The sequence below is a fragment of the Porites lutea genome, chromosome 2 (genome assembly GCF_958299795.1).
Source record: "Porites lutea chromosome 2, jaPorLute2.1, whole genome shotgun sequence".
Lineage (NCBI taxonomy): Eukaryota > Metazoa > Cnidaria > Anthozoa > Scleractinia > Poritidae > Porites > Porites lutea.
This window is the reverse complement of record NC_133202.1, coordinates 12,303,706-12,328,694: the sequence shown is the minus strand read 5'-3', so window position 1 is coordinate 12,328,694 and position 24,989 is coordinate 12,303,706. Positions and strand designations below refer to the sequence as shown.

General features: G+C 40.1%; 1 protein-coding gene across 1 annotated transcript; it reads left to right on the top strand.

Annotated features, from left to right (window-relative positions):
- The first annotated feature begins 901 nt into the window (after window positions 1-901).
- On the top strand, window positions 902-12,856 carry LOC140925642 (uncharacterized). The gene is made up of 11 exons (XM_073375555.1): window positions 902-977; window positions 3,397-3,450; window positions 4,573-4,785; window positions 5,388-5,576; window positions 7,091-7,144; window positions 7,970-8,182; window positions 8,703-8,891; window positions 9,487-9,678; window positions 10,347-10,466; window positions 11,209-11,403; window positions 12,660-12,856. Exons 1-11 carry the CDS (start codon window positions 902-904, stop codon window positions 12,854-12,856), a joined length of 1,692 nt encoding a protein of 563 aa, XP_073231656.1.
- The last annotated feature ends 12,133 nt before the right edge of the window (window positions 12,857-24,989 follow it).

Here is a 24,989-nt window from a genome sequence, read left to right as displayed (position 1 = left end):
TTTTTGAAAAAAATTATATCACGCAATCAGAATGACAAATTTGTTTGTCTCTACTACCATTATAAAGACCTTGCCGAAGTTTGCCTTTATAAATTAGGAAACTCGTTCACAGCTAAAGCAAGAATTATTATTAGTTATTATTATAAAAAAGAAACCTTTAAAGATTGCCAAGGTTTAACAAAATTTGGCCGAAATTAAACTAACTAATTAGCTAAATATTTATATATTAAAGTTTCGTTATTATTATGATGGGACTTCCAGTTTCTCCCCAGTGATTTTTACGTACATTGCTAAATACCAAATGTATTGCCGCGTATTTTCATATAATCGAGTCTCTATAATAATTCTTTCACATATTTACGTCAGTGCCTCTTTTGTAAATAACATCCTTATTACACATACGTTTTTTAAAGAAGGTGTTGATTTTCACTTGAACTCCATTGGTGTAAACTTTTAGTTCGCAGCTCTTACTCCTTCTACATTCTCGGTGCTTGTTCATCGGCAAGCGTAGTCTCTTCAAGTTGCGGAATTTACAGTGCACCAATCGCGTTCAATGCCGAATTACAAATTATAATTTCTTTAGAGATGGCAAGACACAAGCTATGTAAAAGGTAAAGGTCGTTTTAGATGAGCGAAAAGTGAGCCTTCACTCTCTTGACCGCCCATATGTTTTTTTTTTTTTTACAAGTCATATTTTCAAAAACTCTGCATAATCTATGTTTCACTGCCACTGAGTATATTAACGACAATGAAGTTCAGGTTGATCGCATCTATCAATCATTTAATTAATCAAATCACATTTTAAGCATAACTTATGGCAATTATTAATGTTGCCAACACAAAAACGTTATACTAAACTATCTATGTTTAAATCAACGTACGGTTAATCACGTATCAGGCAATGTCGTCAGATAGTAATATCAATATGAAGTTCTTAATGGTTGCACTGATACTTTGTCTGGTGTTCGTTGGAGATGGTAAGTTTACATTGAATTGCACACAAAGAAAATCCCAGCTTAATTTCCAATCAACTAAGTATTTCACGCAGACAAGACCTGCACTAAAGTGATAATCTCTGCTGAATACCTTTTACCTTCATCACAATTAAAACTTAGAACTTTCGCTGATGCCACTAGGGAAGATTTGGCTGGAAAATGTAGTATAAATTAGCATAAACCTGCGATCAGGCTCTATTTTCGTTTCGCTGAGTAAACAAAATCTGGAAGGGCAAGAGAACTGCTGTGAGAGCGGCGCTAAAATTCTGCTCTGATCGCAGGTTAACTCAGAGTTATGTTTTTATAAAGACCATTGCCTTAGCACTTTTACTTGAAGGACGTTCAGGGGTGTATATGGAAGCCACGTTCCATGGTTCATCATGATATAACATAAGAAGCATTACTTATTAAAACTGAAAAATTCAAAAGAACAATTCAAATAGGCCACTTGCACGAAGAGGACACGTGACCAATGCTTCCTTTAAACAGTGAGTTGTAATTTTGCTGATGCCAAATATTGATAGTTCACCCAAAAACTATTTTGCACCCGAAATTTGAGAGGAAACAAAGTAGTATGATTTGACAGGACATACTCTTGCCCTCCAACATGGCGGCCAAAATTACTTTTTGCAGTATACCGTAAAATTCTGAAAATAAGCCCTGGGGCTTATATTTTTCAAAGGCCCTTTTTGAGGGGCTTATTTTTGAAGGGGCTTATATTCGGAGGGGCATATCTACGGAGGGAAATTTTCGTTTCAGAATCGATTGGGCTAACCTTATAGTTAAAAGTAAATTCACCGTGTTTGCTTTGTTTTACTTTGTCTTTGAGGGCAATTTTCTAAGTAAAAGCCCCATGAGGGCTTATATTGGGAAGAGCGATTGAACGGAGGGTTTTCTGCGTTACCAGTTTGGGGGGGGCTTATATTTGGAGGGGCTTATACATGGAGCGGCTTATTTTCGGAATTTTAAGGTATCTTGTTAAACGTTTGAGAGTTACGCTCAGATGTGCTGTAAACCTTACCACGTCATCTTTTCAACATTTTCCTCGAAGTTTAACGTCACGTGACCAGCTACGAACCTACTCATTTTAAGGAAATGGTGCGGGTTTGAAAAACCGAATCGCTATTATTTTGTTTAAGATATGACCCACTAATCGTTTTTTGAAGGCAAAATCATATAACTTTCATTTACTTAAAAACGATGTCCTATGACCTCTTAGGTAAGTGCAAATTGCATATTCCATCTAAAAAGCTAAACTTGCAAATTAGAGGAATTCGAAACTGGTATAAAAATAAATTTCCATCAAAGTAATTAAGTTAAATTATGTACAGTTAACTCACGAAGGGCTAGAGCTCGAAAGCTTTTAAGCTTTTAAATCTTTTGTGTCAGTTAATGGTGATCATTTCATCTTATCATCTCAGTTGATATTTAAAATATATTTTTTAGTCAGTTGTTGAGACCGCGATATAAGGTAGTCGGCGGGCTTAAAAACCTGTTTAAGGCTCAGTGTGTTTTACGTCAATGTTTTGTTTGGTCTTGACACTCTTCGCGGAAAGCAAAGTCAAAATTTAAAGGTTGTTCAAATTGAGATTGGTTTAGTCAACAGGACGCAGTTTCGTTAAGCTATAGGTGAGACCCGCTTTTTCAGTTACCGTACCTAATGCCATACAAAGATGCCTTGAAACGAGGCAGGAAATCATATATTGTATCTAGTATTTAGGGTAAATATTAGGGTTTCCTAAAAAGTCAGCTTTTCCGAAATCAACGTATCCATGGCCTATTGGTAACACCATTGCCTTTTCTACACTTCCTCATTTTGGGAAAAATCGAGGCATTCGTTATAAGAGCTTTCAACGAGAATGTACGGGTCCATCCTCACAACAGCCACCTTAAACACAAGTCTAATTTCAGAGACGTCTCAAAAGTTTAATCGTTTGTTTGAAACGTCATCGTGTTTAAGTGCGACTGCCTCAAAGCAAACCATACAGAATGTTGTAATAGCGACACATCAAGACAGCATAACGTTCCATTATTCTCCTTTGACAACGCTGAATAAAAATTTGCGGACCTCTCCGGAAACAACCCTCCGATTAATTTCAGGCGTTTAATTGGTCTAAAAATAACGTCGGTGAGATTCATATGCAGTGGAACCCGGTTAATACGGATACCAAGAGGACATGCCATAGTGTCCGTATTATGCGGGTGCCAAATTACTCCATCTCTTACCAATTAAGTACTGATTACACATGTTTTTCAGTGTCAACTTCATTAATATGGCGTCTCCATCTTTGCTCTTTATATATATTAAGTTTACCTAAACTAAAGTACTGGCAATATCTTGATTACTGACTTCATCAGTTGACCTTTTTTTGAATGTAGATTTTACTTTCTGTTTCTTAAGGCATGACAGGGGAAACTAGTACAAGTTATGTGACCCCGACCTCTGACTCACATGGTACGTATGGAATGAAGAATAATTGTTGGGTATTACGGGGAATTTTTTTTTTTTTTTAATTTAAAGTGCTTTAATGTCTTGTTTCTTTATATTCATTTTATCATCAGACCTTTTAAGAACTTCCAAGTAATTGTAACAAAAACCTTCACTCCAACTAACCATTTTTCCATCGTGTTGAATTTCTTCCCTTGTCTGGCGCGGATCTAGGATAAATGCTGACCGATTTCCTTAACGAGCGCCGAAAACGCAAGCTTCTTGGGGGTCCAGGGGCATGCTCCCCCGGTAGATGTTTTAGATTTTAACTCCCTAAAGTCTCTTTTCTCGGGGTTCCGAGTCACTGAGATAGGATATTGGCCAGTTCCATTTACCTTGGATAAAGCCTTGCAACTTGGAAAGTTTTTTATTTATTAAAAATATATCTATTTAAGAAAAATCTGACCGATTTCCGTAAAACGGTGGAAACCGGTGTGGATCCGCGCCTGCTTGTCCCTTCCCTCACCTCCCCTCGGCGATGATGTGCTGAAAAGGACTCTTTTACATGCAACTTGCCACAATTTCAACATTGTTTGGGAAGGGAGGGACGAGTTTTAGTGAATATCACGTTAAGTATCATAACGCTTTATAGCCTCTTGACTTTACTATGAGTCAATTTATTAAAAAGATTCAATTTGTTGTTTTAAAGGCACGACGGCGGGTACAAATTCAACTACAAGTTATGTGACCCCTACCTCTGGATCACATGGTAACGAAATATTAATAACCTTAAGAGACATTGCTGATGAGTCATTTTGCAGTTTTCATGTTAACGTTGCGAGAAAATACATCCCAGTTTGGGCGCAGTTGCAGGTCCGTCCAATAGTACGGATTTTACTTTTTTCCCCTAGCCTATTTATAAGGCAGAATTTTGCTTGTAGAACTATATAGCTAATCTTCTCGCCTTTCCTCCCTTACTCAAAAAAGAATAAATCCAACAAACAAGGAAATGAAATCTTTTAACGCCTATGTAGGCAGAGGTTAACGTGGAAGCAAATTTCAAAAGGTAATTGTTGCTACACTAGTTTTACTTTAGCCCTTCTATCCGTACTTATTTTCTGCGTTAATCTGAGTTTTACGCCTCCACAGCTGTCAACCTAACAACATGTAACTGGTGCCTGGGTTCGGGAAATGTTGAGCTGTGTGAAGGCGAAAATCTGCAGATTCAGATGCCTTGTTCCTCTGACACATTCCCCAACATTGGCACAACTCACTGTTATACAGCAGCAGGAAGATTCAAGTATTCCAATGCGCCTGAGGTTAATTACACAGGCATTGCAAGAGGATGCATCAACTGCACAGGTTTCAATTCCCCCTGCCTCCCCTACCTCATTTTCATTAACAGTTGGTTCGTACAGTCTTGAATTCGTGAAAAAGTCTTGAGATTGGCAGGGCAATTTTCCAAACCTGGAAAAAGTCTGCAAAATAGAGATAAGTTCTGGGAAAATGTGTTCTTTTTTTTAAAGCTACAACAAGTGCCTTACAAGTGAATTTTTTTTCGTTGCTCAAATCTTATTCAATCTCACACGTCTGTTTGCAGTGCACCATGGAAAAAGCTTTGTTCCTGCATCTCTCTTTAAGGTCCTTATTGATCACCTTAGTGAAGGGGATGCATTGAAAATATGGTGGTGGTGGAGGGAACACAATAGAGACGTGGTGGTGGTGGAGAAAAACAGTTGAAATGTGGTGGTGGTGGTAGTGGTGGTAGAGGAGAAACATTAGAAATGAGGTGGTAGTCGTGTTGGTAGAGGAAAAACAATAGAGATGTGGTGGTGGCGGGTGGTGGTGGCAGGGGACATACTTGCTGTCAAGATATACCTGGTATACGACTCAAGTATATAGGATAAGATTAGGTTCAACAAATTCGGTGCTAAGATGTTGTTTTGCATTGCTTTTATTAATAGACAAAGCAGCAGCTTGCGCAGCATTTGCAGCGGCTTTTAATGCTCAACCTGAAAACTGGACCTTGCTGGATTGTAATATTGAGTGTTGTACTGGTGACAACTGCAACAACCAATACGTCACCCCAGTTCTTCCAACAATGGTGTATACGACAACTCCAAATCCTGTTTCTCCTACTTCCGAGTCACATGGTAGGTAACACGCGACAAAGAAGGAACTCTCACGTGGGGATATGATCGGCTATCCTTTTATAACATTTATTTATCCTCTCGAATTCAAAGCAAAGAAAGCATACTACAAAAACTTATATTCCCTGCATAGGCGGTGGAAGCCCATCTTTTCAACATTTTCCTCGAAGCTTAAGGTCACGTGACCAGCTACGAACCTACTCATTTTAAGAAAATGGTGCGGGTTTGAAAACCCGAATCGCTATTATTTTGTTTAAGATATGACCCACTAATCGTTTTTTGAAGGCAAAATCATATAACATTCATTTACTTAAAAACGATGTCACATGACCTCTTAGGTAAGTGTAAATGGCCTATTCCATCTAAAAAGCTCAACTTGCAAATTAGAAGAATTTGAAACTGGTATAAAAATAGATTTCCATCAAAGTAATTAAGTTAAATTACGTAAAGTTTACTCACAAAGGGCTAGAGCTCGAAAGCTTTTAAGCTTTTAAATCTTTTGTGTCAGTTAATGGTAATTATTTCATCTTATCATCTCAGTTGATATTTAACATATTTTTTAGTCAGTTGTTGAGACCGCGATATAAGGTAGTCGGCGGGCTCAAAAACCTGTTTAAGACTCAGTGTGTTTTACGTTAATGTTTTGTTTGGTCTTGACACTCTTCGCGGAAAGCAAAGTCAAAATTTAAAGGTTGTTCAAATTGAGATTGGTTTAGTCAACAGGACGCAGTTTCGTTAAGCTATAGGTGAGACCCGCTTTTTCAGTTACCGTACCTAATGCCATACAAAGATGCCTTGAAACGAGGCAGGAAATCATATATTGTATCTAGTATTTAGGGTAAATATTAGAGTTTCCTAAAAAGTCAGCTTTTCCGAAATCAACGTATCCATAGCCTATTGGTAACACAATTGCCTTTTCTACGTTTCCTCATTTTGGGAAAAATCGAGGCATTCGTTATAAGAGCTTTCAACGAGAATGTACGGGTCCATCCTCACAACAGCCACCTTAAACGCAAGTCTAATTTCTGAGACGTCCCAAAAGTTTAATCGTTTGTTTGAAACGTCATCGTGTTTAAGTGCGACTGCCTCAAAGCAAACCATACAGAATGTTGTAATAGCGACACATCAAGACAGCATAACGTTCCATTATTCTCCTTTGACAACACTGAATAAAAATTTGCGGACCTCTCCGAAACAACCCTCCGATTAATTTCAGGCGTTTAATTGGTCTAAAAATAACGTCGGTAAGATTCATATGCAGTGGAACCAGGTTAATACGGACACCAAGAGGGCATGCCATAGTGTCCGTATTATGCGGGTGCCAAATTACTCCATCTCTTACCAATTAAGTACTGATTACACATGTTTTTCAGTGTCAACGTCATTAATATGGCGTCTCCATCTTTGCTCTTTATATATATTAAGTTTACCTAAACTAAAGTACTGGCAATATTTTGATTACTGACTTCATCAGTTGACCTTTTTTTGAATGTAGATTTTACATTCTGTTTCTTAAGGCATGACAGGGGAAACTAGTACAAGTTATGTGACCCCGACCTCTGACTCACATGGTACGTATGGAATGAAGAATAATTGTTGTGTATTACGGGGATTTTTTTTTTTAAATTTAAAGTGCTTTAATGTCTTGTTTCTTTATATTCACCTTATCATCAGACCTTTCAAGAACTTCCAAGTAATTATAACAAAAAACCTTCACTCCAACTAACCATTTTTCCACCGTGTTGAATTTCTTCCCTTGTCCCTTCCCTCACCTCCCCTCGGCGATGATGTGCTGAAAAGGACCCTTTTACATGCAACTTGCCACAATTTCAACATTGTTTGGGAAGGGAGGGACGAGCTTTAGTGAATATCACGTTAAGTATCATAACGCTTTATAGCCTCTTGACTTTACTATGAGTCAATTTATTAAAAAGATTCAATTTTGTTGTTTTAAAGGCACGACGGCGGGTACAAATTCAACTACAAGTTATGTGACCCCTACCTCTGGATCACATGGTAACGAAATATTAATAACCTTAAGAGACATTGCTGATGAGTCATTTTGCAGTTTTCATGTTAACGTTGCGAGAAAATACATCCCAGTTTGGGCGCAGTTGCAGGTCCGTCCAATAGTACGGATTTTACTTTTTTCCCCTAGCCTATTTATAAGGCAGAATTTTGCTTGTAGAACTATATAGCTAATCTTCTCGCCTTTCCTCCCTTACTCAAAAAAGAATAAATCCAACAAACAAGGAAATGAAATCTTTTAACGCCTATGTAGGCAGAGGTTAACGTGGAAGCAAATTTCAAAAGGTAATTGTTGCTACACTAGTTTTACTTTAGCCCTTCTATCCGTACTTATTTTCTGCGTTAATCTGAGTTTTACGCCTCCACAGCTGTCAACCCAACAACATGTAACTGGTGCCTGGGTTCGGGAAATGTTGAGCTGTGTGAAGGCGAAAATCTGCAGATTCAGATGCCTTGTTCCTCTGACACATTCCCCAACATTGGCACAACTCACTGTTATACAGCAGCAGGAAGATTCAAGTATTCCAATGCGCCTGAGGTTAATTACACAGGCTTTGCAAGAGGATGCATCAACTGCACAGGTTTCAATTCCCCCTGCCTCCCCTTCCTCATTTTCATTAACAGTTGGTTCGTACAGTCTTGAATTCGTGAAAAAGTCTGTTTTTTTTAAAGCTACAACAAGTGCCTTACAAGTGAATTTTTTTTCGTTGCTCAAATCTTATTCAATCTCACACGTTTGTTTGCAGTGCACCATGGAAAAAGCTTTGTTCCTGCATCTTTTTTTAAGGTCCTTATTGATCACCCGGCTTAGTGAAGGGGATGCATTAAAAATGTGGTGGTGGTGGAGGGAAAACAATAGAGACGTGGTGGTGGTGGAGAAAAACAGTTGAAATGTGGTGGTGGTAGAGGAGAAACATTAGAAATGAGGTGGTAGTCGTGTTGGTAGAGGAAAAACAATAGAGATGTGGTGGTGGTGGTGGTGGTGGCAGGGGACATACTTACTGTCAAGATATACCTGGTATACGACTCAAGTATATAGGATAAGATTAGTTTCAACAAATTCGATGCTAAGATGTTGTTTTGCATTGCTTTTATTAATAGACAAAGCAGCAGCTTGCGCAGCATTTGCAGCGGCTTTTAATGCTCAACCTGAAAACTGGACCTTGCTGGATTGTAATATTGAGTGTTGTACTGGTGACAACTGCAACAACCAATACGTCACCCCAGTTCTTCCAACAATGGTGTATACGACAACTCCAAATCCTGTTTCTCCTACTTCCGAGTCACATGGTAGGTAACACGCGACAAAGAAGGAACTCTCACGTAGCGATGTGGAAGCCCTCCTTCCCTCCCCACGCCCCCCTCTCACTTTTGTAGAATAAAAAATAACTTTCCTTTATTTTACCACGCTCAACTCATTAGGACTTCAAAATATTATTTTGGAAAGTTCAAGTAAATGTCGACTCCTCTGTTTAAAACAAGGAACAACGTACGTAGCCGGATGGATTGGGAGATGTAATTTTTTTTTATCGACACTCCCTCCAACCCCCCCCCCCCCCCCCCCCCCCGCGTCAACCTCCTATGGAAGGCTATCCTATGTAGTTATTATTGTCGGTACCATTGAAGATTGCATCCGGGGGATCCAAAATGTCGGCGTCTTAAAAAAAAGACAGAGCCCGCCTTGCATTGTCTATTAAGGGGTTCTGGGAGGCGGGGGGGGGGGGGGGGGTTTATAGCCCCTCCAACAAATGAATAAGTGGCCATTCTAACACCTGAATACTATACAACCTTCCCGACACTTGAGTGCAAGTCTACACGGTGCTGCACGCAGATTAATATCCTAAACTAGTGAGTGGCGTTATTATTTTCTTGTTTTTGTTTTTAGCAGCTGTCAACGAAACAACATGTATCGAGTGCTTCGAAGTTGAGGCCTTGAACATATTCTGTAAAAATTCCATTCGACACATACCTTGTTCTTCTCAGTGCTACACAGCTAAGGGAAACGCAAAGTATTTCTACAGTCCTGATAAAGTTATTACTACAGTCCTAGAGGGAAGAGGATGTGTTAACTGCACGGGTAAGAAAATGGTTTAGTCTAAACGGCACTCAGTAAAACCAGCAGTTAAATTAAATAAAACACACATGAATGGTATGATAACTTTATTTATACACGGTATTTCCTTCAGGTACATTTATGTATTAATGTATTGTCTGTAGTTAGGTTTGGGCTAACTAATAACTTATAATTAAGTATTATTTTTGTATTGGTAGAGTTACCTTAATTAGCTCTTAACTTATTATTTGAAGATCAACGGTCACTTCTGCCCTAAGTATATGTGAAACGAGTTGGTGTACCGAGTAGGAAATAGGACCACCCGACCGCCACCCCGCCCCGCAAAAAAAGATACAATTGTAACTAAAATGACTTAGGCGTAATGAAACGCACGAAGTCTGTCTTGTTTTTCGACTCCGCCATATTCGTCTCCTCTTGTTGTCTTCGATCGTTTGGGATGGGAAAAGTAGCGCCAGCTTTTCCCAGCCGGTTACATATGGCTAGCTCCGTGAGCTGCCAAAATTCAAAGCGAGTCGTGACTCCCGACAACTTGCAGTCAGATGCTTTCCAGGCTGGGTGGTTGATAATACTGGCAGTACGATGCACATCTCGCGGATGCATGTGGCTGATAAGGCATGCAAATGATCTATCTCAAATTATTTATGACTCATCGTGTCTATTCTTTACTGTAGACCAAGAAACTATGTGTGCAGGATTCAATTCCTCCTTGGCATCTCAAAACATGACCTTGCTAGACTGTAATGTTGAGTGTTGTTCTGGGAACAACTGTAACATTCAGAACCTAACAACACGTGAGTATACGCCTGACACCTTAGTAGATGTGTCAGGGACCTCAGATTAAGGGTGATTGAGGCCTGTTCCCTGTTCCAGGCTCCAGTATAGAAAGTGGATTGACAAAAGTGGCGGAAAACAGCATTTCTTCCTCGCTTGACTTAGAGCCTGGAACAGCCTAGGAACAGGGTTTAGAGTGTTTTTTTTTTTTTGGCGGGGGGGGGGGGGGAGGCTTTTCCGAACTCTCTCCACGGCTCCTGTGCGTAAGGCCCCTTTAAGTAAACGGTGATTTTAACATCTGATTACATGTGTACATAACTTCCAAAACACAACCATGTATAGCATTCCAGCACTGAGTACACGGGTCCACCCACGTGAGAAATAAAATAAGAAATTCCTAAGATTTAATAACCCCACTAGACCTGAGAACCGTGGTTCACGTGACACCTTGTACATCTCCCTATACAAGGGAAATCGGATTCCGAAATCAGGGAAATTTTTGCTTGTGGAATCCGGAATACCGCTGGGCTCAAGGAATCCGGAATCCCAAGAACGAGTGGAATTCCGATCCAAAATTCCCCAGAGCTTCTCGATTCCCGTGCCTTTTTCTGTTGTTATCCTGCAACATTTATGTTATTTTATCGGATTTCGCAAAAGTCTCCCAAATTTGGTCTATTTAGCCAAGGGATTTCAGCCAACCAGGAAGGAAGGATTTTTTTTTCTCTATGGATGACAATGTTAATTTTTTGTTTTGTTTTGCAGCTATCGAGCAAACAACATGCATCCAGTGTTTTGAAGTTAAGGACTTCGGCGTATTTTGTAAGAATACCTTTAGTAAGGTGCCTTGTCCATCTCAAAATCAATGCTACACAGCTAAGGGACACACAAAGATTTTCCTCAGACCCGATCAATTTATTACTACAACCGTAGAGGGACGAGGATGTGCTAACTGCAAAGGTAAGAAAGTCTCAGCGACACTCATCAGGCCTCGGCCTCACCCAGAGAAAACAATGGGATAGAGGGAGAACCTTAGGACACTGGGTAGGATATGTGAATTTCACTAAAGTTATTTTAACAAGTTTTAAGTTTAAATCCTGAGACGTCCGCACACATTCAGATCAATTGTTTGAAATATCATGAAGTTTACGCAGGGCTGCCCCAGAGAAAACAATGCAGAACATTTTAATGGCCACGGGCTGTTGAATTCTTCCTTGACAACACTAAATAAAAGTTTTTGGACCTCTCCAGAAACAAACTTCCGATTAATTTCATGCTTTTCAAAATTGGTCTAAAAGTAACTTTGGTAAAATTCACATATGTCAAGGGCAAGACTGGGCTTTTTTCTCTCTCTCATATTTATTTATTCTCTCTTCTCCACACTTATCCGGATATTTTTAAATATGGAGGGTGTTTTCCAAAACGATTTCGAAAACATACGCTTCCATACTTAGCGCATTCTAATCGTTTTCGCCCATCTACACGAAAAGGCCAAAACGATGGAAATAAGACAGCATACATTAGAGGGCATGGGCAGTATGATGTATAACGTTATCATATTCCAAGACCTCCGTTTTCGTCCGTCTATACGGAAACGATTAGTGAGGGTTTTTAAAATAGTCACTCTGGGGACCGTTTTCAAAACCTCCGTTTTTGGTGCTCAAATACGCCATGCCCAAAAACTCCGTTTACTTCTGGACGGAAAAAAAAAATCTTAGTTTTCAAAATGAGGCCTTTCCAGTCAAGATTGCGGAATTTTGGCCTCGTTCTATTTATTATAAATATCATTTTATTGTTTTTATTGCGTATCCAGCCATCTTAAACTCCCAACAGGCGGTCAATAATTCTCGATCGACAGGCTGTTGCTTGCCAGTTTGGGGTTTGATTCAACAATCAAAGCATTAAAATTTCGTCCATATAGGCGGCCCGTCTGAGAATGAAAGGCTATCTCCGCTGATAACTTGTAAGTTAATATTCTATTTCCGTAAACAGCTGCTAATACTGACGAAAAAGTCGATTTAAGGAAAAAAAGTAAGGAAACAGTTTAGCCTAATGTACAAAGAATAAACTCTTAAACCTATTACGAAATAAAGTTTTCAAACTTCTTGATAACAATTTTGTTTGCTCCCTTTAGTTTGCTAGGGCGTAAGTAAATAAGAAAGGCTCAAAGAAGCAACTTCCTTACACACATTTCATAATGAATTTCTTTTCTTTAGACAAAGAAGCATTCTGTTCAGAATTCAATACTACCCTGGCATTCCAAAACATGACTTTGCTAGACTGTAATATTGAGTGTTGTTTTGGGGACAACTGTAATATCCACAACTTAACTGTCATTCCAACGAAAGCTACGCCCACTCCAGCACCATTCCCTACAACACGTAAGTATACGGTTATTCTAACATCTGAGTAGAAGTGGACCGCCCAGGTCCATCATGATGGTCGTTTCCACACCCAACTTCTGAGCACGTGAATGCAACCCCTCTAACGCTTCCCATTTAAAAAAAAATGTGTGATCACACATGTGAACACACTTTGAAAGTGTGATAGAAGTGTGATTCATGGCATAACACTTTTAATCACCCTTCACTTGTGTGATTTCTTAGAATTCATGCTTGAGAAGCGTGATTCGTGTAGAAAGAAGTGTGATAAATAAGTGTGATTTCATAGGCAGTGGTGAAAAGAAATCACACTTTCATAAAAATCTCACTGGAATTCCCATGAAGCTAACGATAACAGTTTAAATGAAAACACGATGGTCAGAAATGGGTGTTTTTCCTCCCACATGGCTCATTAGAGACACACAGATGATTATGAAATATTCCGCATGAGACGAAACTTGACAGGAACATAGTAAAAGAAAGTCCACAGGTATTGATGGTAGTTTTATACTTTTGATTGACAGCATGACGTCATAAGTGACGTTGAAACATGGCACTAAAATTTGGAATTAATTATTTGACCTAAATAACTTTATAAATAAAATCTATAAAGAAAACGGAGCTTTCTGGTGAAAACCCCACTTAAATCCGTTAAATTGTTGCAAAGTTAAAGCTAATTAAAGAAAATTCAAATTTCCCGCCAAAAGTATGGAATTAACCATATATGGTCAAACTTTAGGGGTATTTAAACTCCAGCTTATTAAACTAAACAGCAAGGAAACTAAGCGAACCATGCATAAAAGCAAATTTGTAGTTTTTTGAATTTGCGGACATGGGGTGTCAGGTTGCATGTTACGTCATTTCATAACATGTTGACGTCATATTTACGTGTTGATGACGTCACAAGTGAAAATACCTATAGAGTCCCAAATTCAAAAAACTACAAATTTTCTCCAGTGTGTTATCCGCTACTTTTCTTTTAACTTCCATTTATTGTCTTGAACTGGAAACCTTCCTAAAGTTTTACCATATAAGGTAATAAAACAATTAAATTCTTTAAATTCCTTCTTTTATTGTCAGTCACAAAATAGCTTGTAACTTTGTCCTTTTTAATGGATTTTAACGGGGTTTTCACTGGAAAGCTTCACTCTGATCACAGAACACCTCTATGTGGTTTTTCTGACGATTTTCTTAATTCTGAATTTTGGCACCAAATTTGGAAGCTATTTTTGACGTCACAATGTCCATCAAGACTGTCAAACTGCCACCAAAAAATGTGCAATCTCTCAAGCAACAATCCTGCCAAGTCTCATGTCATTTGAAAAATTCTTCACGTCTCTGTGACCTATGTGGGAGGAAAAACACCTATTTCTGACCATCGTGAAAATTAAACTGGTGCTATGCACTTTCGGATGGGTGCAGTTTATTACTTAACTGTTCATTTTCATTTTTAGGATAATCGTTCCATTAACACAACAGTCAAAGAAAAGATTTGTCCAAAGCAGATCAAAATATATTTAAGTGGATTCAGTAATTTTAATGGTTGCATGTATGTGCATATGTTTTTAGTATCCGAGTTGAAAAAAAAGGAGCGCAAACATCAGGCTTCGAAGATGGTACTTTAATGCTCTGTTGTAGTTTTTCCTAAATGATGCAATTGGGAACTCACACTTAATTCCGAGCGAAGCTCGGCACGGAGGGCCGAGCGTAGTGACTTTATAATCTCTTACGGGTGTAAGTATATATCTCGTATACGTATCTCGCAATAACCCTCGCCAAACTCGGTTTGGTAACGGCACTCAAGTTAAGCCCTGTCGGTCTTGGTTAAGAACTAGATGGCTGACCAACCGCGAATATCGTCTTAAAGGTCCATACGTTGTTCTTTTTCTTCTTCTTCTTCTTTTTTTGCGTATTATGTGGCGTTATTGTTAACAGTGTATTGAAAAGCAGATTTACCATTATTTCGGCGTCCGGATTTAGAAAAAGACAAAAACAAGGAACAAATATGGCTGTGCAGTTCGCCTGAAAATGATTATTCTTCGGGCCGTAACTTTATACAGAGCTAGACCTTTGCAGACTTTGGTCTATATACCGGCGGGGAAAACGGCAAACTAAGAAATCTGGGTTTTCGACAGTGTAAAACGATCATAATGCCTCTGATTCCAGTCTCCTGTTGCTCTGTCTCTTGTTGTCGGCGTTCACTTCGCTGTGCTAAGCGATGTTCCTTCTGCTCCGCTGTTTCTTGTTGACGTCTTCTTCTTCGTTGTTCACGCTGAATTTGAAGTCGGCGTTCTCGCTCCAGAGGCGTTTCGGTGGGAAATCTTGCTGGGTGAGGATTTGGAGCCACTTGTTGTGCTTGTGTGTCATTTGCATGAGAAATTGTTCGTGATTCACCGATGGTAAACTTTGCTTCACAGACAATGAATAAACACATCAAAATGTGCCTTCTTCATCGGCAGCGAAGTCTATGTTGCCTGGAAACGCAAAATCCTCCATGACGTCATTGGCGCATACCAAGCATATATTCCGAGAGAGAAAAATTTATGAGGCCTCGAATTTCGCAGCTGGCTAAGATCACACCCGAGGTTAGCAAACTGCGCGCTCGCGCAAGACGAGATTATAAAGTCGCTACTCTCCGAAAAATATCTACAAAGGGAGACTGACTTTGATCTTCACTTGAGAACTGTCGCTGTTGTCACAGTTGTCACCGTTGTCGCTGTTGTCACCAATGTCAGTGTTGTCACCGTTGTCACTATTGCCACTGTTGTCGCAGATGTCACCGTTGTCACTGTTGTCAGCGTTGTCACTGTTGTCAATGTTGTCACTTTTGTCACTGTTGTCACCGTTGTCGCTGTTGTCACCGTTTTCACTGTTGTCACTGTTGTCGCTGTTGTTATCATTGTAGCTGTTGTCACTGTTGTCACCGTTGTCGCTGTTGTCACCGTTGTTGCTGTTGTCACTGTTGTCAGTGTTGTCGCTGTTGTCAGCATTGTCACTGTTGTCACCGTTTTCACTGTTGTAAGTGTTTTCCCTGTTGTCACCGTTGTCACCATTGTCACCGTTCTCAGTGTTGTCACTGTTGCACCGTTGTAACTAGCTGTTGTCGCTCTTGTCACTGTTGTCACTGTTGTCACCGTTGTCACTGTTGTCACAGTTGTCAATTGTCACTGCTGTCAGTGTTGTCACTGTTGTCACCATTGTCACTGTTGTCATGGTTGTCACTGTTGTCACCGTTGTCAGTGTTGTCCTCATTTCCCCGGTTGTCGCTGTTGTCGCTCTTATCACCGTACTCATTGCTCTCACCATAGTCACTGTTGTCACCATTGTCACTGTTGTCGCTGTTGTCACTGTTCTCTTTGTTGTCGCTGTTGCCACTGCTGTCAAAGTTCTCACCATTGTCGCTGTTGTCACTGTTGTCGCTGTTGTCACCGCTGTCACTGTTGTCAGTGTTGTTGCTGTTGTCACTGTTGTCAATATTTTCACCGTTGTCGCTGTTGTCACTGTTCTCGCTTGTGTCATCTTTGTCACTGTTGTCACCGTTGTCGCTGTTGTCACTGTTGTCATTGTTGTCAGTGTTGTTGCTGTTGTCACTGTTGTCAATATTTTCACCGTTGTTACTGTTGTCACCGTTGTCGCTGTTGTCATCGTTGTCACTGTTGTCACTGTTGTCAGTGTTGTCGCTCTTGTCACTGTTGTCACTTTTCTCAACATTGTCGCTGTTGTCACTGCTGTCACCGTTGTCACTGCTGTCAGTGTTGTCGCTGTTGTCACCGTTGCCACTGTTTTCATCGTTGTCACTGTTGTCACCATTGTCACTGTTGTCACCGTTGTCAGTGTTGTCCTCATCTCCCCGGTTGTCGCTGTTGTCGCTCTTATTACCGTAGTCATTTTTGTCACCATAGTCACTGTTGTCACCATTGTCACTGTTGTCGCTGTTGTCACTGTTCTCATTGTTGTCGCTGTTGCCACTGCTGTCAAAGTTCTCACCATTGTCGCTGTTGTCACTGTTGTCGCTGTTGTCACTGCTGTCACTGTTGTCACTGTTCTCGCTTGTGTCATCGTTGTCACTGTTGTCACTGTTGTCGCTGTTGTCACTGTTGTCACTGTTGTCAGTGTTGTTGCTGTTGTCACTGTTGTCAATGTTTTCACCGTTGTTACTGTTGTCACCGTTGCCGCTGTTCTCACCGTTGCCACTGTTGTCAGTGTTGTCGCTGTTGTCACCTTTGTTACTGTTGTCGCTCTTGTCACTGTTGTCACTTTTGTCAACGTTGTCGCTGTTGTCACTGCTGTCACCGTTGTCACTACTGTCAGTGTTGTCGCTGTTGTCACCGTTGCCACTGTTTTCATCGTTGTCACTGTTGTCACCGTTGTCACTTTTGTCCCTGTTGTCGCTGTTGTCACTGTAGTCAACGTTGCACACGATTGTCACTGTTGTCGCCATTGTCACTGTTGTCACTGTTGTCATTGTTGTCGCTTTTGTTATCGTTGTCATTGTTGTCACCGTTGTCACTGGTGTCTCTTTTATCACTGTTGTCAATGTTGTCACCGTTGTCACTGTTGTCGCAGTTTTGAACATGAGTTAACTTATAATTCGCAGAAAGGTAAAGGAACCTTCTTGAAAATGTCTGACTATGTTTGATTCATCCTCCAAGTTCGAGAATCCTTAGTTAACTGTTCTTGTTACCTCAAGTGATTTATAGTTACTTTGAGGCTTTAAGACTGCACACGTTTTGAACCTAGCCCCAAAGCTTCGGTTAAGTGCGAACCAAACATCTTGTTTGCGTGAAGCCGCTGAGCAAGCGCAGACACCTCAGGAGATTGTTCCAGATTCCCAGTGGTTGGTATCTTCCCCCGCCTCCGTGTCGATTAAGAGATGGTTGTAGTTCGCGAAACCCTGGTCACAAGTTCCAGCCCGAAAACGTAGTAGATCTTGACATGGAACCAGACTGGTTAAGGGGAGAAGATCTACACTCCACGTTGCAACTACCTCTTGATGGAGACAGATGAGGCTACTAGCCACCGAGAATCTGGGGCGCGTCACAGTGGCTTCACACGCTGAAAAAGTCTCGCGGGACTTAACTTAACGAAAGCGTTATGACAAGCTTAAATGGTTGTGTTATTTGTTTTTTTTTTCTTTTTGAACAGCTGTCAACCAAACGACATGTATCTTCTGCAGTGGATATGGTCCCCTTCCCTGTAGCAGCGTTTTTGTGTTTCCATGTCCTTTTCACTGTTACTCGTTAAAAGGAATCTTAAAGTACTACATTGTTGATCAAGTTATTACAACTCCCATAGAGTTGCGCGGATGCATCAACTGTACAGGTAAAGCTTTTTTCATATAATTGCCTAAAAAGTTCAGCCATCAATTTTAACGGATCTTCTGTCCTATTGATAAAAAAGGCTTATTGCTAAAAAAGTAACCGACCAATGCGACGGCAGCGTACGCCCAAGCGCTCGTGCGTACGGCTGTGCAGACTTTAGGGGAGTGGTGGATGGAGAGTCTTTTAGGGAGGGGAAGGGAGTCGCAGACATGCAGCTTGCGTTTGGTCATGCCTCACGACCATGGGAAAAAACATAGCTGAACAGGTTAGGGAAAAGAAGTTCTCAGTATGCCCATCCAACGAAGTCTTTTAATACAAAATGAGAATCGAGCGCTATCGATTGTTTTAAACTCGTTAATAAAATCTTGTCACAGTAACAAAAAATCCTAATTCGGCAATAGTCACGTGACTGATGACGCCATTACCTTAGATGTGACGTGGAAAGATATTTTATGGCAAAAACGATCTTGTTGTGGTCTGACAGTCTTCTACCTAAAAAAAAAACTATAAATAGTCAAAGTTATAAAGATAAAGCTTTTTAAAAAATTGCCTCAAAGGATTCTGGGTTTTTTTTTATGATAATTATAATTTAATTTTAAAATTATCTCTAATGTAATACCATAATACAACATAATAGCCGAGCCCATTCCTTCGGCCTAGGCTTAGAATGAGGTAGAAGTCTATTTCATGGAGAGTGCCTTTCTTAGGATGCGAGGTGTTCCAAGTAGTGTTATCTTCTGTAGTTCATGTATTTTGATGTTACCTGGGATCTGTTGTATATATTTTTCCAACCCTTTCTTAATTAGTCCCAGAGCCCCTATCACTACCGGAATTGTTGTAGCATTCATCTCCCACATTCTTTCAACTTCGATTTCAAGCTCTTTGTATTTTAAGAGTTTTTTCAGTTACTTTAACTTAATGGACACATCAATGAGCAGGCAGTTTTTTTCTTGTTTGTTCTTGATTACAATGTCTGGTCTGTTGGCCTTTATCTCACGATATGTGTGTATTGGCATATCCCACAAGATTGTAATGTTGTCTTTTGCTGTTACGGTTTGGGGCTCATGTTCGTACCATTTCTGGTTTGTGTCTATATTCATCTCTTTGTTCTTGAAAAGCCCCTTTGGGTAGGTAACAATAAAGTATGTATGTATGTATGTATGTATGTATGTATGTATGTATGTAAGTTCCAGTGAACGTTGTGGCTTTATTGCGTCTGTGTAGGTATTCAGTTTTGGCCAGCTCAGGGCACCCTGCCACAATATGGTCAATAGTTTCCTGAAATTGACCACAAATTCTGCACATTGGGTCTGATCTGTACCATCTTTTAGGATCTTGCAATTGCTACTATAGTAGTTGCTCTTGACGGCCTGATCGTGGGCATTAATGATAAAGCCCTCTGTTTCGGACTTGCGCCCAGCTCTCTTAAGCCATTGGTTGGTCATTTGATAGTCCACATCTTCAAGTCTCCATTACTATTTTTGGGTATTGCCCATGCACTGGTTTATCTTCCCATTTTTGTTTCAATTGATCTTGGGCATGGCGCTTTGCTTTCTGTTTACCTTTTCTGGCATAGACATTTGGAGCTTCAATCTCAGGTTCCAGTGTTTCATTGAGGTTGAGCTCTCTTCTGAACATTGTAGCCTGGCTAGATACGGAGTACCAGTAAGGTACATTCTATCTACGTCAGCTTTTGGGTGGTGCATCCTTTGTAAGGTGCGTAATTTTCTCGTTTTTCTATCTAGTTGTCTGATCCCTTCCATTTTCCAGTCAACAATGTTAACGCTGTGAGCTACGACTGGTATAGAAAGTGTGTTGATGGCTTCCACTCTATTAACCGCATTGAGCTCAGAATACCATTAGTATTCTTCGATAATACTCCTTTTTAATCTTTTCTTTCATTTTGGCGTGTTGTATCCCGTCCCCTTCATTCCCTCCCAGGTATTTGTATGCACCTTCTTGCTCTAGTTCTTGGATGGTGGTGTCAACGTCAATTTGGATGTTTTCTGTTGTGGTAAGTTTTCGTTTTTTGAATTTAGGTTTGGAACATTTGTCTAGTCCAAACTCCATTTGGATATCGTCAATGAAACCTTTTACGATGGTCAGAAGGCCAGTCTGTTCTTCTTCTTCCTCTTCTTCTTCTTCTTCTTCTTCTTCTTCTTCTTCTTCTTATTATTATTATTATTATTATTATTATTATTATTATTATTGCTCCGCAGGGATTAGGAATCATTGTAGCTCGCGCGTATGTAAAGATTATTACTTACAGTTAGAATATGAAGTTAGTATACCAGAAAAAAATCTCGATTTGCTTGAACAGGGGCAGCACGGAATCATTGAGTAATGATGACGTTTTAGCCCTAAACAATAGTGAATTTAAGCAACTGGACGGGGGAGGAAAGAGGACGGCACACCTTGTGCGACAAGCGTGACAATAATTTTGTTTGAAAAAAACCTTCCGCCAAACTTGACATTCCTTTAGACAGATCTTTTTGTGGAAGAGCAAAAAAAATCAATGTTAAGTGAATTCCCGACAAAACACGCAAGTAATAGCCCCGTCACGTTTGTCATACTCAAGCGTTTTGCCGTCCTCTTCTTTCTGCTGTCCTGTTGCGTAAACTCACTAATGCTAACCGCCCGACACCCGCAAGTAAAAAATGGTTAGGATGACGTAAGACAGAGAATGCCCGAAAGGACCGCTTGGGTTGAATTTTTGACTTTCTTTGTTTAGTCATACTTCAATACTCTTGCGTTTAATACGTGATCTTGTATCACCCGTAAATGTAATACTAACCATAAATGTCATAAAAGTCAACCATAAATGTAATAACCACCATAAATATAATAAAAACCTACCGCAAAGGTAATAATTTGCTAACCATAAATGTAATAAAGTTTTAAAAAATATTTCACTTGTTCGCTGCGTTGTCAACACTCGAAGAGAAATTTCGTATCTCCGCGTGATATCCTCTATATCCATAAATGTAATAATCTGGCTCACCATAAATGTTATAAACTTTAGCCATAAAATAATGTAAAAAGTGTAGGAAATCGTATGAATTCGAGTACATTTCGTTATTTATTGCACAAGCTCAGGGACGTTTTGAAAGTTATAAAATTACATGAGCCATTGACATAGTTAAGAATAATCTTGTCCGCCTGTCAGCCAATTTTGCATGTGTTTTTATTTCACGTGTCTTCGATATCCTTTCCAAAGAAACTTTGGTATTGCATAGTATATCTTCAGGAGCCCTCCTGATAACCTTTGTTGGCACTCTATATAAAGCTCTTACTGCTTTTCCCGTTGACCGATCAGAACTTCATTTTTGGTTTAGTTATTATTATAAATGGATTGTAATCGCGCGTATGGGAATATAAGGAGATGAGCTTGTAGTGAGAGAAGACTAGTTTCTGCCACATCCATTTTTACGAGTTCAACGTGCCTGCTGAATATGACAAACAAGTGCTATTTACTTTCTATTTTTAAGAACGCATTTATTTTTTAAGTAAACTTTTCAAATATCTTGCCATTTTACAGGAAGGCACCTGTAATTTAGGCTGAAGGTCCCAATTTCAGAGACTTGAAATGCTCAGTAGAAATGCTGAAATGCTTCATCAGAAATGCTTCAAATGCTTCATCATATGAAGAATTTACACACAGATGTTTGTTTAACCGTCTTACACAACTTTATAAGTGTCTTTGGTCTGTGTCCTCTTCTAGCAAGAGGTAATAAATAAATGAACACTTTAATGCAACATCCCCCCTGCCCCTTTCATAAATAGTTCTACTGAGTCCTCTATGTCTTTCTTGTCTCAGACTGTATCGGTTTTTCCTCTCAGGCGACATTTTACGTAGAAATAAAACAATGCTCGAATCACCCAATCCCCTCTGGTTTTCATAACAAAAACATGCTCTTTAATTATTATAAAAACATTTATCTGGCAACTGTCAGGCAGTCATAATCTTCATTTTATGATAATTTTCCATTTGTTACGGTTATGGTCAAAATTTATTACATTTATGGTGAGCCAGATTATTACATTTATTTATTAGTATTACATTTACGGATGATCATTACATTTATGGGTGATACAGACTGTGTGTTCAGTGAAATTCTGTGGAACAGCTGTTTTGACTGCAGTATTACCTTAAAGTTCCGATAGTAACGACTCCCCGAAAGTAGCGACCCCCCAAATTAACGTCAATTTTTTGTGGCCGCTAGTAAATCCCGAACGTAGCGCCTCCCGAAAGTAGCCACCCCCCTCCCCACAAAGTAGCGAGACCAAGTTTTTTTGTATACCGTGTACCTTTAATTTGTCAATCAATAGTCAAAATTTTAATGTACAATTATACGTTCGTGCAGTATCACAAATTGTTCACGAAAAAGCACTTTAATTTACAACAAGGGGAAGCTTTATGCCCCCATTTGTCCTCGACATCAGTTCACCGATGTAGCGATGTAAGAACTACCGTAAACCGGCATAATTTCGTATTAACAACAGGAATGTGCCTTCAAATTGAAATTGAAAACTCTATATAGTTTTCGTCGATTAACATGAACATGTTTCTTCCAATTAAATGACACTGAGATACCGGTACGGGGTACAGACTAAAACGCAGCGGTGCGTCATGCAGGACAATCGAAGCAGTTTAGCTTTCCACCTCTGAGTCAGTGAAGAACTCGATCTCCTCTATATCGGCTGATTCACCCATGCGGTAGTCCGGTAAACCATCGATATTTATTTCACTGTCCCTGCTACCGGAAATGGCTAGTGAAATTCCACATTTCACAAATGAACGGATAACTGTGTCTTTCAGCCGGCGCGAGGTCTCTTGCCATGCCGTACCCACCCATTTCGTGAAAAGCACACGTGGCTAGTCTGTCAACACTTTTCTTAAATTCCGCATTAAATGTAACATCGAGTGGTTGAACCTTGCTCGTTGCGACCGGAGGTACAAGCCCCAGTATCGTCTGGCACTCTTGCGTCAGAATGGTCTTTACTTTTTCTGTTGTTTGAGCTCTATGCGCATCATAGATAAGAAGTCTATCGCGTGGTTGACCAGACATGTTTGGCTTCTTCCACATATTTCTGAGCCAGAAGACCGTCATTTCCTCGTTGCACCACGCGTTCTCTTGGAACTTGACCACGACCCTTGGATCATACTGCCTCTTTTCTCTGTCTGGAATTCTTTGTCCTGTGCCCTTAAAGATCAACAAGGGTTTCATGCGAGGCTCACCATCGGCAAATATGTCAGTTGCACGGTACACTGTCTCTTATCATGGCCTTCACCTGTCGTCCGAGTCCATATTGACTTTTCTCCTTTTTCTCCATAAGTAGCTCCCTTCGCTTTGAAGCAGAATTGCAGAGGTGTCTGATTCATATTAGCTACATCGTGTAATTCCCAGGGACCTACAATACCTTCTTGGACACCTTTCAGCTCAGTTGCTTTAACCGTTGCCATTCTTCTGAGATATCTGTGAAATTGTTGAAAAGAGGTACGTAGTGTTTCAGACTGTTTCTGTGCAGTATTTGTTGGCCGCCGCAAGCTGATATCATAGCGTGATTAAAGCGATCAAACCAGTGGTTTGACATTTTGAATTCCATTCCTGGAAGCAGCTCCGCCATTAACTGTTTGCATCGACTTCGGAACCACCATTACTTAACCTTGACATCTTTCCCACGTAGTTCCTGGAATTCCTCAAATAATCTCTTCTCTACGTCCGGAAAGCTGCATGCCGACCAGCTCCTGCCTTTTTCGATTATTACTTTGAATTTCTAAGTTTATGTTCTTGGTTGGTCCATGGATTATATGTGCATTATATGTGCATAATATTTCACTTCGAACTTATAACGAGCTTTAAACTCTTTAGCGGCCTTTGCCTTAATTGTTCTTGTGTTTCATGTAGAGATCTATGAACTCGAGCTTTTGTTCCCTTGTCCACTGCTTTCTCTTGTCAGGGGCCTTGATATCAGTACCTTTGTTGTTACTGTTCGTTGTTGCCTTAAGGGCTCCGGAGACTGCGCCGGTTGAACTATGCTCATTTTCTGTTTCAAACTGAACTGGCCTGGTTACGTTGGAAGCCTCCATATCCTCTAACACTGATTCATCCTCGGTCTCAACACGACAGCCGGCAATGGCGGTATTGTTGAATTGGTTACAAATTCCAACCTTACTCATGGGCTTATATTCTGGCTCATCTTCAGGATTCTGAATTTCGGCAGCACACAAAACACAAACGGTTGTCTCGCATCGTATACATTGATATTTTGTTGCCCTTGCACATAGGTAAACGTTCTCCACATTTTCACCGAAGAAAGACGAGAACTCCATGCCACGTGAAAACGTGACCAAATGTCTATCATTTTAGCGGATGTCTCGAGAAATAGATGTAATCAACAGGAAGTAAGTTTCATGGGTTCGAAAGGTCACGTCCTTGGGTTGTGATTGGTAGATTTCGATCCATTCATATGTCAACACAAGAATATACAGAGACAAGACCCTCGCATCAGCATCAGGGAAGTGTACTGTTCAAGTGAAAATTGATGACCAATGGCTTCTATTTACCGCCGATTATGCACAATTACTTCACGTATCAAGGGAGATCATTGCTATCGCTCAAATCCGCGAATTAATGAAGTCTGCAACTGCATTCCCGAGCCTTCCAACGCATATTCACATAACGCAATAGTGGAGAAGTTGAAAAACACAAACGGCAGCGAACAAGATGCGACTACAGTTGGAAACGTGACTGATAGTCTAGCGGAGGTCCTGTACAAGCCATTGCTCGAAAAGGAAATCAAGATGACTTGCCGTTGTTGAAGGCACAAATGTAATAACTGG

What these genes read in the sequence shown, in the direction of transcription:
- LOC140925642 (XM_073375555.1), top strand. Translation starts at nt 902, where the DNA reads ATGTCGTCAGATAGTAATATCAATATGAAGTTCTTAATGGTTGCACTG. An exon ending in AGGATGCATCAACTGCACAG is followed by an intron (nt 4,786 to 5,387) that starts GTTTCAATTCCC and finishes TTTTATTAATAG; the next exon opens with ACAAAGCAGCAGCTTGCGCA. An exon ending in AGGATGTGTTAACTGCACGG is followed by an intron (nt 9,679 to 10,346) that starts GTAAGAAAATGG and finishes TCTTTACTGTAG; the next exon opens with ACCAAGAAACTATGTGTGCA.